The sequence below is a fragment of the Emydura macquarii genome, unplaced genomic scaffold, assembly GCF_026122565.2.
Source record: "Emydura macquarii macquarii isolate MOO-44397 ecotype Brisbane River unplaced genomic scaffold, CSIRO-AGI_Emac_v2 contig_3108, whole genome shotgun sequence".
Taxonomy (NCBI): domain Eukaryota; kingdom Metazoa; phylum Chordata; order Testudines; family Chelidae; genus Emydura; species Emydura macquarii.
In genome coordinates this window covers 1,298,009-1,313,780 of record NW_027133245.1, presented here as the reverse complement: position 1 = coordinate 1,313,780, position 15,772 = coordinate 1,298,009, and the positions used below count along the sequence as shown (strand labels likewise).

Here is a 15,772-nt window from a genome sequence, read left to right as displayed (position 1 = left end):
ACCACAGTCATCTAAGGGCTGGGCCGCAGCACCAGAGACAGCTATTGGATCGGACCGGGAGGATTCTCTTTCGCCAGCCCTTTGGTAACCACCCCAACCAGGGAGAAAGCCCCCCTTAGATTCCTGCCTCCTCACCCGATGAGGCTGTGACGGGCCCCTCTCACGCCACACCCCTGGACGATTATAGGGTGCATCAAGACCTGTTAAAGCAGGTAGCGGCCAACCTGGGGCTCAAAAGAGAGGAGCTTTATGTACCAGTGGATGAACTCTTCGGAGTCCTGGCATCTGCAGTCCTCCTGGTCCACGATGGGGTGCTGAAGCTCGCCAAAGCATTATGGCAGACCCTGGACTCCCTGCCCCCCACATCTAAGCAGGCAGAAAAGAAATATGATGTGCCCACCAAAGGGTTTGAATACTTGTACATGCACCCATCCCAGGGTTGCTGGTTGTAGCGGCAGCCAACGAATGCGACAGGCAGGGACAAATAAGCTCTACACCCAAGAACAAGGAAGCCAAAAAATTAGATTTATTTGGCTGCAAGATGTATTCAACAGCGATCCTACAGCTGAGGGTGTCCAACCAGCAGACACTCTTAAGCCGGTACCTTTATAACGTCTGGCAGTCACTGGAGAAATTTACCAGCTCCCTCCCACAGTCCTCCAAGCAGGAGTTTGAAGCAATCCTGGAAGAGGGGAGGGTAGTAGCTAGAGCCTCCCTGCAGGCGGCATCAGATGCAGCAGACTGCTTTGCAGACGATGGCTTCAGCAGTATCAGTGAGGTATCAATGGCTGCAATTGTCCAGTCTTTTGACGGAGGTCCAACAATCTATCCAAGACCTTCTGTTTGATGGTTCTGCCCTCTTTGAAATCAGACTGACTCCAGGCTGCATGGGCTAAAAGATTCAAGGGCCACTCTGAGCTCATTGGCCCTTTACACCCTGTCTTCGTCCAGGAGACACTTAAGGCCCTCCCATCAGCAACGCTTTGGGGGTCAGACCCAGACGGAGCCCTATAGATGGAGTAATTAAAAACTATAAACATAGTCGGGGCAATTTGCCGGCCTCGACTTCGAGATCAGGGCCCAGCCACCACCCTCAAAGGGAAAGCAAGGCTTTTGAAGGTGCGCCCGAGAGTAGCCTACTAGACTTTACTCAGGATTCAGATTCCTGGTTATTTTCTTCCCATCTAGAGCCTTTTCTCCCTGCTTTGAGGGCTATAACTACGGACGGGACCACTGGGTGCTAAACAGAGTGGTTTCTGGCTATACCCTCCAGTTTCTTTTGCTCCTACCATCCCGCCCTCCCTCCCCGTCCCTCTTCAGGGACCCCTCTCACGAGCAACTCCTCGTTCACAAGGTGCAGGTCCTACTGCATGTGGAGGTGGTGGAAGAGGTCCCTCAGGCATTGAAAGTTTACTCCCGCTACTTTCTGATCCCAAAAGCCAAAGGAGGGCTGAAGTCCATCCTAGACCTACATGCTTTGAACAAATTCCTCAAAAAGCTAAAATTCCATGTCGTCACTCTGGCGGCTATCATTTTCTCCCTGGATCTGGGCAATTGGTACGCCACTCTTGATTTAAAGGACGCATATTTCGATATTGTAATTTTCCTGGGCCACTGGAGATTCCTGTGATTTACTGTGGGCACATAGCACTACCAGTTTGCAATCCTCCCATCTGGCTTTTCCATCACGCCACGGGTATTCACTAAATGCATGGTGGTGGTAGCGGCCCACCTCAGCCGCAGGGGGTACAGGTTTTCCCTTACCTGGATGACTGGCTGATTCAAGGTCGGTCGCGGGGGCAGGTTCAACGCAGCATCGAAATCGTGAAGGTCACCTGCCGGTCATTGGGCCTGCTAATAAACGAGCAGAAATCGATTCTTACACTGGTTCAAAGGATCAAGTTTATAGGGGCAGTCTTGGACTTTACGCAAGCTAGAATGCTTTTGCCCATGGACAGATTCTTGACAATATCAGAACTTATAGCCCGATTTAACGGCCTACCCCCTCACCACAGCAAGAGCGTGCCGCAGTCTCCTAGGGCACATGGCAGCATGTACATACGTGATCTGGCATGCCAGGATGTGACTTCGGCCACTTCAGTTATGGCTTGCCACAGCGTACTCCCCAGCCAGGCATATCTTGAACAGTGTGTTCACAATCCCCCCCACCTCCCATGTCCTTACCTCCCTGTCATGATGGCTGGAAACTCAGCACATAATGGCAGGGATGCCTTTGGTGGCCCCAGACCAACCCTGTCGTTGATGTCAGATGCTTTGGATGTGTGCGGGGGTGCCCTACAGATCCAAGGTCTTTGGTCCAGGGAAGAGTCATCTCTCCACATTAGTGTCAGAGCTCAGGGTGATTCGCCTGTCCTGCAAGTTATTCCTGCCGCACCTCTCCAGCAAAGTGGTGAGAGTCCTGGCGGACAACACAGCTACCTTGTACTATATCAATAGACAAGGGTGTGCCAGATCTTCAACGTGCTGTTGTGAGGCCCTGCATTTCTGGTTTTGCATGAGCCACAACCTCCATCTGGAAGCGATGCACCTACCTGGTCTGAGAAATACTCAGGTGGATCGTCTAAGCAGGCCCTTTTGCTCTCACCACGAGTGGTCTCTCCACCAGGAGGTAGCTGACAGCATTTTCCAGAGGTGGGACTCCCCGAGTAGACCTGTTTGCGACCAGGGAGGACAGGAAGTGCACCCAATACTGCTCTTTCCTGGTAGCAGAAGAAGCCTCTCTGCCGGATGCCTTTCTTCTGTCATGGTTGAGGGGTTTGTTGTATGCTTTTCCCCCCAATACTGGCTCATACACAGAGTCCTCGTGAAAATCAAGTGGAACAGAACGGGTCATCCTGATAGCCCCGGCATGGTCCAGGCAATGTTGGTTTGGGATGCTGTCGAAACTCTCAATCACCAGGCCATGATCTCTCCCTCTGAGACCGGACCTTCTCTCTCAAGACCAAGATTGGCTGCTGCACCTGGATCTGACCAGTCTGTGCCTGATGGCGTGGATGCTTTGTGGTTAAGAAGGGATGAGCGCTATTGCTTGGCCCAAGTTGAGAGGATCCGATTGGAGAGCAGGAAGCTGGCCACAAGGGCATCTTATTTAGTTAAACAGAGACGCTTTACCTGTTGGGCGGCAGCTCAAAACGTCTTGCCAACAAAATCCCCTATTCAAATGATCCTGGACTATCTGCTTCATCTGAAATAGGAGGGCCTGGCCTTCTCGTCTATCAAGATGCACCTAGCAGCAATCTCGGCCTTTCACACTCTGATCCAGGGCAGGTTAGTCTTCTCCCACGGGATGGCATCCAGATTCCTCAAGGGCCTGTAGAGACTCTGCATGCATGATTTGTGTTATTCAGCTTTCACAGAAAAATGACTAAACTACGAGCCAGTTTTGTTCATCTCATGATGACCAGGACTTGAGTCTATCTTAAATTTGTAAATGATTTATGTATATTAGTCTCAGTTAAGTGTCTGCTAGACTGTTTCATGTGATGGGAGAATGTCTTTAAGCATTTAATGCTAAGACTGGAAAATCACCATTTTTAGGTACCAATGCAGGTGGTCAGTATTACTGCACTAGTCTTGCAGTAGTGTTGTCAAAGTCCAGCACTAGAAGCCAAAGGGTCAACTTTAAAATAATAATCTAATATTTAGCAACTGCTGAATATCAGAAAGTCATGTTCTGTTAAACCAGTCAACTTTGTTTATATTTCAAAACTAACATGCAGGTATATAGAAATTTCTAAATACTGCAAATATCTGTTGAAGGTATTATCGTGAAGTTCTCCCTGGGGAGATTGTGAAGATATCCAGATATGATGTCCAAACACTGGATGTTGTTCCAAGACCTGAAGGAGGTCCATCAGCATTCTGCATCTTTGAATACGTTTATTTTGCAAGGCCTGACAGCATCTTTGAAGGTAAGATGATTAACTTATATATTATAATGAACAAGGAATGCAGACATATCAATATGGGGAGGCTGTAGTGGAAAGTAGTGACTCTGAAAACAATTGAGGGGTCACAGTGGACAAGAATCTTAACATGGAGCTCATAGAGCAATGCTGGGTCAAAAAGGGGCAAATCAATCCTTGGGTGTATAAATGGGAGTAGTTAGGAGGAGGAAGGAAGAGATTGTATCTCTGTATATGTCACTGTTGAGTTCAGTACTAGAATACTGCATCCAGTTCTGGTGACCATCCTTTTAAAAAGGATGTTGAAGAATTGGAAAGGTGAATTGGAGTGCAGAGAAGAGCCACAAAAATGATTCAGTGGTTGGAAGTAAATGTCTTGCAGTGAGAGACTAAAAGAGCTAAATCTGTTTTTCTTAAATGAAGATCAAGAAGTGACTTGGTTATTGTGTATAAGTAGCTTTATGGAGAGAAAACCAGGTACCTAAAGGTCATTTTAATCTAGCTGAGAAAGGCATAACAAGATCCAATACCTGGAATTTGAAGCCAAACAAATTATAGTAAGAAATAAGGTGCAGTTTTTTAAAAGTGGGAGTGATTAAGCAGTAGAACAAAGTACCAAGGGAAATGGTGGATTCTACATCTCGATTTCTCTGAATCAGCATTCGATGCCTTTCTGAAAGTTATGCTGTAGTCAAACACAAATTATTGGGCTCAGCACTGGGGTAACCTGATAAAACTCTGTGGCCTGCAGTATTCAGGAGGTCAAACTAGATAATCTAGTGGTCCCTTCTGGCCTTAAAATCTATGAGAAAATAGTATTTTATATAATCATTTTAGAAAACATTTTAAAATATATTTAGGATTTATGAAAGCATTTGCAGTGTGGCTTTCCTTACAAGAAGAAACATGTTCCTGTGGATGCCTCTTTCTACTTAAATTTTCAGTTCTGTACATTATCTATCTACATGGAGCTATCAAACTTGTCCTATGATCATTACCTTGGTGATCATAGGCCTTTCAGAGGAGGACAGTCCTCTATTCTGTGCTAATGTCAAGCTTCTTATCAGGAATCTTTGATGCAAGAACAAAAACACGATGTGGAGTGAATAAAAATTCAGGTTCAAATCCTGCTTGCCTTGCTCAAGTGAATAGTTCTGTTGATGTCAATGGGATTAGTCACCTAAGACAAGCATGATTTGGTCCTCAGTATGGCCTGAAAGATGAAAAGCCACATGGATATTATGGGAGGAAATGAAAGGTAAAGTGACTTATGGTGGTGAATGTTTCTCATTGCTGTACAGGGGCTTCCTATTTTCCTATTGAATAACTATACCTAGAGCTTACTGTAGAAATTCTTGTAGTGTGCAAACTGAAAGCTAAATGATAATTATATAAAGGAAAAGAATTATAATTCCCTCAATGTCCATAGGTCAAATGGTGTATTCAGTCAGGAGAAGATGTGGTCAGCAGCTTGCTGTTGAAGCACCAGTGGAAGCAGACTTGGTTAGCACAGTACCAGAATCTGCAACACCAGCAGCATTAGGTTATGCACAAAAGGTATTGCAGATGGATTATTTTTAATACTATTTTGTTCCCTCCCTCCCCACTGTTTCTAACTTCCTGTGAAATACGCTAGACTCTGCTTTAACATAAAGATAGTTTTGGTGTTTTCCTCTCATCCGATAGTGTATGTGGGCCTTATGTGGACTGGATTTCATATCCTGGTATGCTGCAGAAATGCAAGTCATAGTTTGAACAGTTGCTGTGCCTCTCTACTGGGGCTTATCACTGATGCCACTACATTGGTCTAGCTAAAGTCTTTGGTTAGCCCTAATTTTCAGGTCATCTTTTAAAAAAAAAAAAAAAAAAGAGAGATTGGGAACAATACATTTTTAAAGTATTTATTTTATTTAACAGTGTATATAATTGTCTCCTGCTTGTAGTGTGGGCTGCCATACGTTGAAGTACTCTGTAAAAATCGATATGTAGGAAGAACTTTTATTCAGCCAAATATGCGATTAAGACAGCTTGGAGTGGCAAAAAAATTTGGAGTCCTGTCTGACAACTTTAAAGGCAAAAGAGTTGTGCTAGTCGATGATTCTATTGTGCGGGGCAATACCATCTCCCCCATAATAAAGCTGCTCAGGGAATCTGGTGCTAAGGAGGTAAGTTCACTTTCATCAGTTCTAATGCAGATATAAAGAGAAATTTGATGGAGATACAAGTTGGAGTGTATCTGTTGCACCTCAGAATATTTCCCTTAGTACACTTACAGGTATGGTAGAAGAGAGAGGCAGCAAATACAAAGAAAACAAATGCGCAACAATATGTATCAGAGTAATTGGGTGAAAAGTGTATCGTTTGTGTGACTCTTTGACTTAGGAAAATCTGCATCAGAAAATCTTGAATGCAGGGAGAGTAAAAAGGGATAATGCTCTATTTTAAACTGATGTAACTGACAAATCAAGAATGAATGGAAAACACTTTTTAGATACAACTATCAATGTAGATGCAATATCTTTCTACTACTTGTATCACTGCTGTGGTATTGTTTTTAAGCCTATTTGGGTAAAGGGGCATTTTTCCTAAATCTCAAGCAAAACATTGCTTCTGGTTTAATTTGTCTCTTTGATTCATAAATGAAATGGAATGTGCAAATCTGTCTTACAGAAGCAAATGTGCTTTATATAACCAAAGCTGTCAATGAATAGACACAGCCTAAACACGGAGCCTGCAAACATTTACATGTGTGCTTATTTTTTACCACCAAGAGAAGACCCATGGATTTCAATGGGATTCCTCACAACTTTAAATAAAATCAACTTTAAATGAGAAGTTGCAAAGACAAAGTAGTGTGATTGGAAAATTAAGAAGCCATTTTAAAGGCTTTTAATAATGCTGCTACTTAAATCTTTTTACCTGTATTGATATTTTGGAGTCTGGAGAGACATGAGACCTGCAATCTGATGTGCCCAGTAGATTCATATATGCATGCAGAGCCGCAAATCAATGGGGCTCCAAGTAGGGGCAGGGTTTTTTTGCCTTTGCTGATCACCTTATAGGATTGGGGCTTTAGTGTCTGCTGTTAATTAATATTATAACTGATGACTTTTATCAAGATGCAATTTTTACTGGTCACCTAATATTGAAAATGCATTTTCCTCCAGGTGCACATCCGTGTGGCTTCACCTCCCATAAAATTTCCTTGTTACATGGGAATAAACATTCCAACAAAAGAAGAACTCATTGCCAACAGACCTGAATTTCATAACCTTGCAAACTACATAGGTAAATTGCTACAATTTTATTCCTTTTTAAAAAAAGTTTTCAGTCATGAGGAATACACATGATCAAAAAGAAAAGAAAAACAGCTTTTACTGAATTTTTCATTGAACTGAATCACCAGATCACATTGACATTAGCTATGTTTTGTCAGATGTATTTTAAATATATCTTCCTTTAAATATTTGGTGCACTCAGATAACTTTTAAGAAGCAAACTACATACACACTTTCAAAATACCATATCTTCAAAGTCCCTGTTTTGATTCTTGCCAAACTTCCCAGAAAAACTTGGGGTGAGCTGTGGCATGCAAAATTTCAGGAAGATAGGTTGAAGAAGACTGAGGCTATGTCTACACTGACAGCGGCAAATTGACTTATATGGATCGACTGAGTGGTCAGTGAAGACTCGCTCAGTCGATCCAGAAGTCAACGTACTAAAACCACCTCCTCAAGTGGCGCAGTGCAGTGAAGATGGCACGCAGAAGAGAAGCACAGAAGTCGACAGGAATTACGCAAGTTCTTTGTGTACTTTGCGTAACTCCAGTCGACTGCCGCCGAATCGCTGAGGTAAGTGTAGACCAAGTCTCAGTAACGATGAAAATTAAGCATAATAAAATACTCTTGCTGGTTTGCTTGCTGGTTTTGCTTAAAACTCAAATTGTAGAATTGGTGTAAATATTTTTCTTGATTTGAAGGGGTGACTAATTTTAAAACTATGTAAGGTAAGGTTATTTAAGTAACTGTAATAAAATAAATGTAATGCATTTTAGAACGTTTATAGTAAGCAATATTTGCTACAGAACAAAAAAAAAAAACCCCAAAACAACAAATGCCTAAATTATTATTTGTGCCATTGCAAATAACAGATGTACATTATCATGATGTAGCGAAAATGGTCAGTAATGGCTTGTGAATGGGCATATCTATTATCGTATATAGTATTGTGCTGTAGCAAGGATTTAAAAAACTTACCAGTTTAAAAACATAGCTGTGGTTAGAAGCCTTTAAACATACAGATTTTTGTAGTGTTTGCAAGATTAGACAGAAGGAACAATGAAGTCAGTATTTTAACAAGCCTTTTTTACCTGCATGGCAGTAATTGTGATGGCATAAATAAAACATTATGAATTTGCTGAAGGATCATATTTTAATATCCATTCACAATGTAATTAACAAAAGTGATAGACCGAGAAGATGAAACACTCTCCTCCTGCTATAGCATTCATGTGACCCACTTTCTGCATTATCTCAAACACCTGTATAGCCATACACAGCAAGAAGAATAGAAGACATGGATGCTCTGCTCCTGGAAGAAAGACAGCTTGAAACAGCCACATGTATGGCTGCTTCCAAAGAGAACTTGGAGTAATAGCACATTGCCTCCCTGAAATAGCAGTAAGCTCAGAGTCTTAATGAACACCTTGGATTTAGTTTCCATTTTAACAAGATGAATAACACTATGGTTCTCAGCCTTTTCCATACCAGGATCACCCCCTCTGTCTAGCTGACAAGGGACCCCACTCCAATTTAGTAATATGGAAAGGACAAGGTGGCTCTGACTCTTTGACACCCTGTTTATGGCCTTTTCCCTGGGAGAAGGTGATCTACAGGGTGAGAACCAATGTAATAACATGACTACATGTTGCAGATGCTTTTATTTTGTTCAGTACCAGTGCAATTTTTAATGTTTTGTTCTTATATTATTTCCCCTAGGAGCGGACAGTGTGGTTTATCTTTCTGTGGAAGGGTTGGTATCATCTGTGCAAGAGAGCATCAAAGCAAGGCACGAAAATCAAAACAGCCTTAAAACAAATAAGTCACATGGTGGAAAGATTGGGCACTGTACAGCATGTCTTACTGGGGAATACCCAATAGAGCTTGACTGGTGACTTTTTAGTGCCTAAGCACCACTGCTGAATGTAGTTTTTGAATTGAGAAGTATGTTGTACCTAACAATGCATAGCATCTTCTTAAATTTAGCAAGCCACTTAAAGCTAGTGATGCCTGACTAATTGCTGTTCCTAAAATGTCTTTACAGACTTTATAGAAAGTCTCTGATGCTGAAAACTATATAATGTAAGTACCTAGATAAATAAAATATAAAATCGTGCACAATAGTGCCTTTTATTATTTGCGTTTTTTCTCCTAGATGTTGTGTAAAAACTAACCAAAGTCTTATGGATTACTTAGCTGTCCAAGCTAAACTGCTTTTTATTTTAATCTTGTCAAAGAAGTTGGATTTTTTTTTTAAGGTTTATTCACAAAATTGGTAAATTTATTTAAAAACCAATTTAGGATTACAGCTCATAGATCATACAGAATAATTTCTAATTCTCAAACAAAATTAGTGCAAAGGAAGTATGTGAAGTTTGCTTTCCTGATTTTGAGAAAATGGAGAGTTTAAATGGCTTTCTAAGCAATTCGTATCTAGTACTTTGTGGAGTATTACACTAGAAAGAGCAGGAGACATGCCTAAATTTTTGTTGTTGTTTTTGCTTATGTTGCTAAAAGGCCTTATAATCAAGCTATGTATCTACATCTAATTCCTTATTCATTGAACACTACATTTATAGCGTGTGACCTTAAAAACAGAAGACTCAGGGAAATACTAAACCAAAAAGCTCTCTAATCTGATATCTTCATTATTTAAGGATATTGAAGCCCAGCATAATTACTTTTAGTAGATATCATTGGGATATGACAGGGAAAACCAGTTATGATATTTACAAACCTAGATGGTATGATTAGACCTGTATTGCTAACTTGATCATTTTCTCCATCATTTTATTATTTTATTCCATTAAAAATTCTGAGGTCTGAGCTAATGTGTTTTTAATACATGGGCCTGGCAAGGCAGATTCAAAAGTAAAATAACATTCTTCAAGTGCTTGCTCATGTCAATGCCAATTAGGTGCCTTGTGCAGAGTCGCCGGAAGGTTTTTTCCCCCAGTGGTACCTGTAGGGTCAGCTCTGGAGCCCCCTGGAGTTGCACATTCATGGTGCCGTATATTGGGCTCTGCTGACCCACCGCTTCTTCAGTTCCTTCTTACCTCCTGTGATGGTTGGCTGGAATCCATGCTCTCTTGCTCTGCAAGGGCCTTTCCTCCAGTGTTCACTCGGGTCCTGTAAATAGTTAGAATAAGTTTTAATCAATTAGGTGTTAAGTATTTAGAATTAGAATAGGAGATAGTAGGTCCCCTTAAGGGTCATTACTCTTCTCCAGGGGCTGAGGCATGCCTCGGTCTCCTGGATTCAAACGGTGTGGGGCTTGTAAAAAGTCCACGCTGAAGAGCAATATGCATGCTAAGTGCCTTTAGTGTCATGGAGAATCACATCAGAGGGACTGCTACAAGATTTGCAGAGACTTTCATCCTAGAACAATAAAAAAAAGAAGACAAAGGTTAAAATTCCTCCTCATGGAGGCAGCTCTCTGTCCCTCCCTGAGCCCATCAGAGCCAGGTCCCAATGCACCAGCATTGGTAAGAAGTGCACCGGCATCTATTCGTGACCCGGTGCCAAGGAAGGACTCCAGTTCTAGAGACCTTTGGCACCAAAAAGAATCACCGGCACCGAAGACCTCATTGAGTGCCCAGCACTGCTCTTGTCGCTTGCCCATGCCCAGATCATTGTGGCTTAAGAGCACCAGCGGAGTGTGACCCATGTTGGGCCACTCACGCACCGGTGCCGTTCCCATGGCACCCTTGACTCCGGCCCTGGAGCGGGGTGCGTCGAGTCTGGCGCCATGAGCTCCGCTACCAGAGAATTGGAAGAGGAGGACTTACAGCCACCCTCCACTCTGGAGACCTTTGAAGCAGCCAGGGAGCTCATTGAAGTGCTGTTGCCAACACAATCCCGGGGAAGGTCAACAGAGGTACAAGCCCCGGCACTGAAACAACATATGGTGCCTTCAAAAGGGAAGCCGGTGATGATGTCACAGCAATCATCACTGTGGCACCACTTGCCGACACCGAGGAGCACCGCACCTCCTTGGTCCCCTGGGAGCGAGTGCTTTGACTCCAACTCCAAGGCGGAATTCCACACCATGAGGAGGAGTCAGCACCGGGACAGAGGGGGACATAGTGGAGCCAAGAGATGGCTTACCATTTCCCCATGCCTTGGGCCCCTCAATGACAGACCCCAAGTCAGTGGCCTTTTTGGACCCCATGGACCTTTCATCAAGCTGAGAGGCCCCAGTCAGGTCAGTCAAAGTCCCTGACATTGGAGAACAGGTACCACCAGACCCAGTCGGAGACCCTTTCACGGCCTGAAGATGACACTGGCACTGAGTACGACCAGTATGGGTACCGAGCTCGACACAGCGCAAACCAAGGCAGACTTAGAGCACCAAGTACCACAAGATCCACAAGGCATAGAGGGACTAGAAACAGTCCCGATTAGAGAATCATCCTCTTTTCCTGATGAGGCCGTAGCAGGCATCTCCTCAGCACCGACAGCAGAGGACAGCAAGGCCCATAAGGACCTCCTCCATAGGGCTGCCCAAAACCTGGGAATCCAGATTGAGGAAATCTCGGAAGGAGGGGCGGACCCAATGACAGATATTTTGTCCCCGTCAGGCCCAGCCAGGGTTGCCTTGGTTAAGACAATTGATAAGAACACAAAGGCACTGTGGCAAACTCCTCCCTCTATTTCCCTGACCGAGAGGAAGGTTGAGAGGAAGTACTTTGTTCCATCGAAAAATTGAGTACCTTTACACTCTCCCCCCTCCCGGGTCTCTGATGGTTGCAGCAGTGAGAGACGGGAACCAGGGCCCTACACCGAAAAAAGATTGACCTCTTTGGCAGGAAGATGTACTCCACCAAGGGTCTACAACTCAGAGTAGTGAACCAGTACGCGGTGTTAAGTAGATACTCGTTTAACACCAGGGACTCCATGGCAAAGTTCACAGACTCTATTCCACCTGTGCCTAAAAAAGAATTCTCAGCCTTGGTATACGAGGATAAAACAACAACAAAGGTGTCGCTGCAAGAGGCAGCAGCCCGTACTATGGCCTCGGGTAGCAATGCACTGCAGTTCGTGGCTATAAGACTCCAGCTTCCCCCATGAGGTTCAGCAGACTGTGCAGGACCTCCCCTTCGAAAGTCAGTCGTTATTTTTTGATCAGCCTGATTTGAAACTGCATAGTCTAAAAGACTCAAGGGCTACAAGATTTTTCTGAAGATCAGGAGGGACAAATCTTCAATGATCCTGGGTAGCCCCAGCGTGGCCGCACCAACACTGGTATGCCAGGCTTCTCGAACTCTCAGTGGAGACCTGTATCAGCGTTCCACTAGTGCCAGATGTGATCACTCATGATCATGGCTGCCTCTGTCACCCAAATTTACAATCCCAACATTTTACAGCGTGGAAGCTCCATGGCTGAACCCGCAGGAACTGCAATGTTCAGAACAGGTCAAAGAGCTCCTTTTGGGAAGTAGGAAACCCTCCACTAGGGCTACGTACTTAGCAAAATGGAAAAGGTTCTCTTTCTGGTCCATGCAGAAAGGCATCTCTCTGGAGAGGGCATCCGTACCCCTTATTCTGGACTACTTGCTACACCTTAAACATCAAGGTCTTTCAACATCTTCAGTTAAGGTGCGTCTGGCCACAATTTCAGCTTTTCATCCATGGGTCCTTGGCTGCTCAGTCTTCGTGAATCACACAGTAAGTTGATTCCCCCAGGGCCTTGACAGGCTGTTCCTTCAAACACGCCAGCCGGTTCCCCAGTGGGACCTTAACTTGGTTCTGTCAGCACTGATGAAACCACTGTTCAAGCCATTAGCCACATGCTCCCTCCTCTACCTCTCTCGGAAGGTAGCCTTCCTAGTGGCCATCATGTTGGCCACAAGAGCTTCAGAACTCAAAACCCTGACTTCAGAGCCTCCGTATACGATCTCTTTCAAAGACAAAGTTTGACTGTGGCTGCATCCAGCCTTCCTTCCGAAGGTAGTACCACAGTTCCACTCGAATCAAGACATTTTTTTCCTGTTTTTTAATCCCAAACTGCATGCCAGTAGCTGGGAACAGAGGCTCCACTCCTTGGACATCCGGAGGGCATTAGCATTCCATGCTGAGAAGATGAAACATTTTAAGAGGACATTTCAACTTTTTTTCACAGTGGCAGACAGAATGAAGGGCCTCCTGGTCTCCTCCCAAAGGATCTTGTCATGGATTATGTTGTGTATCAAGACCTGTTACAACCTGGCGAAGGTACCAGCTCCAGTACTGACAGCCCACTCCACAAGAGCCCATGCAACCTCAACGGCTTGCCTAGCACAATTTCCAATTCAGGACATCTATAGGGCAGCGACGTGGTCAGCCACACCTTCATGGCGCACTAAGCTATTACTCAGCAAGCCAGAGATGATGTGGCAGTTGATAGGACAGTACTACAATCAGTAACCCGTTGAACTCTGACCCCGCCTCCTAAGGAACTGCTTGGGAGTCACCTAATTTGAATCAACATGAGCAAGCACTCAAAGAAGAAAAGACGGTTACTAACCTTTTGTAACTGTTGTTCTTTGAGATGTGTTGCTCACGTCCATTCCAATATCCACCCGCCTATCCCTCTGTCAGAGTCTACTGGCAAGATGGAACTGAAGAGGCAGCAGGACGGCAGAGCCCTATGTAGGACGCCATGAAGGCATGACTCCAGGGGGCTCCAGAGCCTACCTACAGGTACCACTGGGGGAAAAACCTTCTATGACTGTGCATGAGGCATGCATACACCTAATTGCAATGGATATGAAAAACACATCTGAAAGAACAACAGTTATAAAAGGTTAATAACCATCTTTTTTGTTTAGCTTGTAAGCAGCACGATTAAGGATATGATTCTGTCACAGAGGTAAGGGATTCCATAACTTTAACCAGACCTCATTGACTTCTTTGGTGTCAGCCCACCACAGCAGTGGGCTGGAGCACTTGTCAGCTCCCGGGCCCGAGCAGTAGCTGGCAGTCAGCCCCCAGTGGGGCTGCCATTGTTAGCCTTTCTCCCTTCTCCCTCCCTTCTGGGTATTTTTGTAGCTGAGAGCCAGAATAATGGTGATTAATTCTAGAGTCTATGACTCAAGTATTATTAGTTTGTGAAACATAATCACTGAACTAAAGCCCCAGTTAGGCAAATTAGATATTTAAATAAGAGTTTCACTTTAAGTATGCTATTTTTAAGTCCCATTGAAGTCACTTGAGACTTTAAATACATAACTGTTTTGCTGAAAGAGCATTTGAGTCAGATCCAGAGCCTGCTTCCACTGAAGTTCAAGTAAGACTCTTCGGACTTTAATGAGAGCAAGAATGGGCCTTTATGTTGTTCCTCACCAAGCCCAGATCTGCACATGTAGTGAGGGACTCTGCATGAGAATCTTCTGTGTCTCACCAAGAAGTGGTAGCAAGCTCCCTTTACAGAACCAAACAATGGCATCCCATAAATGGATCTCTGAGGGGGTGAGGTTTGATTGGTACTATCCTATACCAGCCTGCCCCTCCCCCCCAAAACAAACAAACAAACAAACTCCGCAACCCACAGCTATTTCTGTGGGAAGGAATAACTTGGTCCCTGTATCCTAACCTTTTCCACTGTCTAGGCTAAGAACTTTATCTATAGCCATATTTAATCACAGTTGTTATAAGCAGGGTTTTAGCACAAATTCTTAAAATTCTATACAAGATTTTTATAACAGAATTAAATAGAAGCTCTGCATATACTCTAGTATGTTTTGGCTAGCATTGTTACTTTTAACCCTGATAATTGTTTGAACATAGTTTGTACAGTTAGCGTGGTTCTGATTTTGTTCAGGACAGATACCCTACTGCCTTAACACTTACAGATGAAGAGTTCTCTTTTTTCCTTTATACTGTGCGTTTTAAAATGTAAACAGTTGATTTTAAAGGATTATAATATCAGACACTGCATTCACAGACAGAAGTTTTGACTTTCACTTGTGGTTTACACTAGTCTAAGAAAAATTAGGCCCAGAACGTTTCTTCTTCAGTGCATTGCATGCAGCTTAGTTGTAAGGAGTTAGATTAGAATGGATTCCTAACCCTTTCTCTTTATAGTTTTTCAGTGCTTCCTTCCCTATCCATTTTTTTCATTGACACAGTTCATCTATCAAACTAAAGGAGACCGGACTGCTGTGCACTCTGCTAGCCAGTCAATACGGTTTTATGGCATTTTATATGGTGTCCCTGTTCTTTTCAAACATATCAGCACCTTGCATCAAATTCCTGGTTCACGTCCCAGTCCAATTATATATAGCCACAGTTTAGAAACATGCATTACTTTTTTCAGTGTACATACACTGTAACTAATAAATCAACTAAAATAATTTTCTGTAGGTTTATATAATTGAACGTCTCTGACATTTAACATTTTACCTACGTGTCAGCAGCTGGGGCATCGTGTGTGTTTTTTAACATACAGAACTTTAAATAGCAGCCAAAAACGATCCTGTTCCCTTTATTGTCACTTGTCGCCCCGGCCACGCTCAGTGCAGGTAAATGCATCCTCCTGCCCCTGGGGTAAGGTAACCCTCCCTCCTCCGCACCGTCCTGGGCGCAGGC

At 43.7% G+C, this 15,772-nt stretch overlaps 1 protein-coding gene across 1 annotated transcript in view; it reads left to right on the top strand.

The window, feature by feature from the left end:
• Positions 1-9,327, top strand: part of PPAT (phosphoribosyl pyrophosphate amidotransferase) — a 65,290-nt gene extending 55,963 nt beyond the window's left edge. Inside the window, exons 7-11 of the mRNA XM_067530648.1 lie at positions 3,781-3,932; positions 5,356-5,483; positions 5,870-6,091; positions 7,094-7,214; positions 8,924-9,327. Of these exons, the coding sequence (XP_067386749.1) occupies positions 3,781-3,932; positions 5,356-5,483; positions 5,870-6,091; positions 7,094-7,214; positions 8,924-9,099 (799 nt within the window). The 3' untranslated portion in view covers positions 9,100-9,327. The remainder of the gene's footprint in view (positions 1-3,780; positions 3,933-5,355; positions 5,484-5,869; positions 6,092-7,093; positions 7,215-8,923) is intronic.
• Positions 9,328-15,772: the final 6,445 nt, after the last annotated feature.